Source organism: Hevea brasiliensis, chromosome 17 (assembly GCF_030052815.1).
Source record: "Hevea brasiliensis isolate MT/VB/25A 57/8 chromosome 17, ASM3005281v1, whole genome shotgun sequence".
Taxonomy (NCBI): domain Eukaryota; kingdom Viridiplantae; phylum Streptophyta; class Magnoliopsida; order Malpighiales; family Euphorbiaceae; genus Hevea; species Hevea brasiliensis.
The window spans coordinates 23,343,103-23,347,854 of NC_079509.1; the positions used below are offsets into that span (position 1 = coordinate 23,343,103).

The 4,752-nt window shown below is 23.7% G+C and overlaps 1 protein-coding gene across 1 annotated transcript; it reads left to right on the forward strand.

Annotated features, from left to right (window-relative positions):
• The first annotated feature begins 3,364 nt into the window (after positions 1–3,364).
• On the forward strand, positions 3,365–3,862 carry LOC110635147 (uncharacterized). The gene has a single exon (XM_021784360.2). The coding sequence runs from the start codon at positions 3,365–3,367 to the stop codon at positions 3,860–3,862; it is 498 nt and encodes a 165-aa protein (XP_021640052.2).
• Positions 3,863–4,752: the final 890 nt, after the last annotated feature.

The window sequence follows — 4,752 nt, forward strand, 5'->3', positions numbered from 1 at the left end:
GAGTTTTTATCCCGAATAAGAAGTTGTGATTATTGATAGACAAAACCTGATAAATGAAAAAACAGATTTTCAAAAAGTAATAATAAATTATGTGTGCACTACAAAATTTTAATACAATAAGATGGATTATATTTTTTTTTAAATTTTTTTAGACACACTTATTAATTTCTTATTATACATAAAAAAAAAAACAACTTCTCTCATCATTAAAATAGAATCCATAATTATTTATCGAGTTGAAATAAGTATCTATTAAAGTTTTTTCAATATAAGAATCAATTTAGGCAATTTTTACATCCACCAAAAGGATATGTGATAATGATAAAAATATGTATAATAAGGAAATAATTATTACCTAAATCTAAATAAAATTATTGGTATTAGGGAATTTTTAACTTAATAATTTTATTTTAAAACTATAATTATTTAAATTTAAAATATAAGATAATATAAGAAAATACAATTAATTTAAATGTAATTTCAATTTATTTTTGTACATAGCAATTTATTTTATATAAAGTATATATAAGATATAATTGATATGAATAAAAATTATATTTATTACATATTTCAAAATTTTGCAAATTCTGACATTTTTAATATATATTAATATATATAACATATGTGTTAATATAATATTAAATAAATATTATATAAAAAATATCCGACATAAACACTTTATCAAATATAAAATATGTGTGCTTCACGGTTCTTAACATTTAAATACACACAGGTCACATGTGAATTTCTAAATTTTTATTTTTTTTAAAAAATATAAGTTTATAATTGACGTTAGTGTAAAAAAATATAATTGTATAATTAATAATTAATAATATTAAAAAATGGCATATTCTAAAAAATGGTTAAAAAATTGTTAATTTATATTCATCATTAACTGACATTTGATATAATTAAAAAATAATGATTTCATTACAAAAATAAGTTACTCTAAATGATAAGAATAACATAAATATAACTATACAAAAACATGTAATACATGTGAGTTTTGACTTAATAATATTATAATTATCTTTAAAATTGAAAGATTTCTGATTTGTAACTAATTAGACTAATAAAATATTTTAGCATTTTTTAATTAAATTTTATATTTGAAATTAAAATTTTGAATTATGTCTAATTGAAAATGGTTCACAGGCTTTGAGAAAAGTTAACCATTATTTCTTTGTTATATAAATATATAAATAATCACTTAACAAAATCAAAATTAAAAATTAATTAAATTAATTAATTTTAAATGATTTATTATATAATATTTATTTTATAAAATTGATAATTAATTAAAATCGATAAATATATATGTATCTTTTAACAGCCTAATTAAAAAATAAGAATTTTATTTAAAAAAAAATTATTTAATCTAAGTGTTAGGAATAATTTAAATATAACTATCTATAGTCATAAGATTTTGTCATTTGTAAATCAAATAGTTTTAGATAAGGCTAACAAATCTTATCATGTCATCTGTATTTATATCAGTTATATGATAAATAAATACAATCGATCATACACTTATACAGAATTCCCAGCAATTCCCAGCAACTAGCTTCTTATGATTCATAAATGTGCATAATAAAAAGATGCCTCCTTGGTGTCTCTCAACAATATGCCTAAATTCTCATGAATCTCCATGAACATCCTTAGTAAAAATGATCTGAACTACTGGATCTATCAAGTAATATAACAGTGAAAAAATAATTTCTGCACAGTATATTGGCACAAAGAAACCTCAGTCACTGTTTATATGCACCAAATTTAAAATCCAATTACATGCTACAACTATTTCTCCCTTCATTTTTCACTATTTTCTTTTATTTCTTTCTTATCTATTTTATCTCGTCCACCAAAAAAAACTTTTTTAGTCGATGAAACAATACAACCATTAACAAAAGGTCACAGATAACAAAAATGTTTGAGGGTAATTTTGATTTTAGATAGACATATAACTATTTAAAATTTTAATAAAATTTAAATTGTATTTACTATATTAAACAAAATATTATGATTTTGAAACAATAAAATATAAAAGAAATGTTAAATTATATTATTAAAATAATATAATAAATAATTTGTGTAATGCGTGAGCAAAATGACTAGTTATCATAAATTCAAGACAGAAATATGCAAGTTTCATCTATTTTATATTTGGATCACATCATATATATTGTGTCTTGAATCTTAGATAAATTAAGTTTAGACAAGAAATTTATATATAATAAAACATAATAAAAAACTTAACTAGATTTAGTCTATTATGATCATAGTTTTGAAAATCGACATGGACCAGCTGATCAGACCAGTTTAAATGGCGAACCAAAAATCTGGCTGGATTTGAACCGATTCTCCTAGTCGATCTACTCAACTAAAAAGAATTTTACTATGGGCAACAATAAATATTGAGCACAAGAGTAAACAATCATTTTTATGTCAATAAACCACTAAGCCACACCATTATTTTATAATTATTTTAAATTAATATATATATATATATATATATTAATTTAAAATAATTAATAACTATTTTTTTAATTTCATTGACTTATAATTTTTATAATTAAAGATATTGGTAATTTATTATATTAATATGTTAACATAAATTATTGAATTATCTTTCTATTATTGTTATTATTATATAAAATTTTTCATTTATTATTTTATATAAATTAATATATTAATGTTTATTTTTATTAATATGAATAAAATGATGATAAAAAATTTTCATTTTAAAACTTTTTTAAATAATTAAATATTATTGTTTTAAAATTTTAATTAAATATCTAAATTATTATGTTAAAAAATTACATAATAAAATTTAACTTTTTTATAATTATTTACAAAACATATAAAGATATTAATTATAATAAAGTATCATTATTAATAATTTTATATTATTTATTTAGTAGTATACCAATTTAACTTCATTCAACCTTAAACTTTTAATCCTCTTTTTTTTATCTGTTCTCTGACTGATTTGAGTCTGAAAATTTTAATTATAATAATTTAAAAAAAAAAACAACAGTTCATTATAATGAATTTAATATATATATATATATATATATATATATATATATATATATATATATATATATATATATATATATATATATATATATATTATGTCTCACTATATATTATGTAATATATAAATAAGAATAGCAAAGCACCTGAAATCCGAGAAATCGGGCCGCAACCCAAAATTGCATGATGCAATTGCAATCTTTCTCATCTTTCACGCTCTCCCTCAGCCTTGTCTTCTCTTCCATAAAAATGCAAACCTTCCATCACCCTTCATTTTCAATTTTCAAACACCATTCATCACCCCTCTTTCTCTCTCCCTCTCATTTTCATGGAAGAAAGCAAACCCACCTGCACTCCCTCTTCTCCTTCTCAAAAACAAAAGCTAAAACTCAAATACCCTTTTTGCTTGCCGTCCCCTTTTCGCAAAACCAATTATAATCATCACTCTTTACCTGCTTCCCCTCACGCTGACAAACCTTCAAGACTCCTCCGAACCTCCTCTTCTTCCTCCTCCTTCACTTCCACCTGGATTAAGTCCCGTGCCCACGACATTCCCGATATAAAGGATAAGTGCAAGAATTTCATTTCTCGTATTGGCCGAAATGGAAACGCTAATGGTCAAGCACACGGACATGGACATGGGCATGGGCATGGGCGCGGCCACCGCAGGCGTCACTCTATGTCTGCCGATTTCCACTATGATGCTATGAGCTACGCCTTGAATTTTGATGAAGGCCACGATGGAAGTCCTAAAAATGAGTTTCCTTTGAGAAGTTTCTCGTCCAGATTGCCCCAGTCCCCGAAGAGGGAGATTGAGTGTAGTTGAAGTTAGGGTTTTATTTCCTTTTTCTTTTCTTCTGGGTTTGCCATGATTATGGTTGTTTCCTGAATACACATATACTCACATGTATATTCTTTCATCCATCAGATGTTCATTGCATAAACAGCCTGTTTAGAAATTAGAAATTTACAAAAATTCAATTTAATTGACAGCGACAATGGAATTTACTTGATTGCACATATATTTTTTTTTTCCCTTCAATTTAAAAACCCATTATTTATTTATTTATTTATTTATTTTTTTGGTATAAGAATACATTATCAGTGAACATAATGCAAAGATAAGAAGAAAATTTAATCGAGGACAAGGTTTAATTCTATTTCAAAGAAAATGTTTGAAACGTTTCATGATCGATCACATAAGCAATAAAGCAGTAATGTTATATTGATTGCAATGTTCAAGCACAATTTTCTGATGAGAAATAGAACAAGTGATAGCGAGCTCTTTCGAAATAGAACTCCCTTTCTATAAACTTCCTCATCTTATGTTGCAATCTCCTTGTACATGTAAATATCAGTCATCTGTGAAAGATTCATTGAAGGACATCCACGGGCTTAGTTTTTTTTTTTGGTAGAATTGGTTTCAATTGGGGCTTAGTTTAGTACTTAATAAATATACATTATGGATCTCTCAATTGACTAATTCAGGCCAAAAAAATAAATTTTAAGTAAGATTTCATTTGTATCGTAGAAAAATAATTTGGATATGAATTTTCAATGAAAATTGTTCTCTAGGAAAATATTTTCCTTTGATTGTTATATTAAACTATTGGTATGTATTTATGTCATCTAAGTATAAATATTTTTATATTTTAATAAGATTATTAAAGTTCATAAAATAGAAAAATGACTTTCTTTTTTTTAAAAGATGAAGAA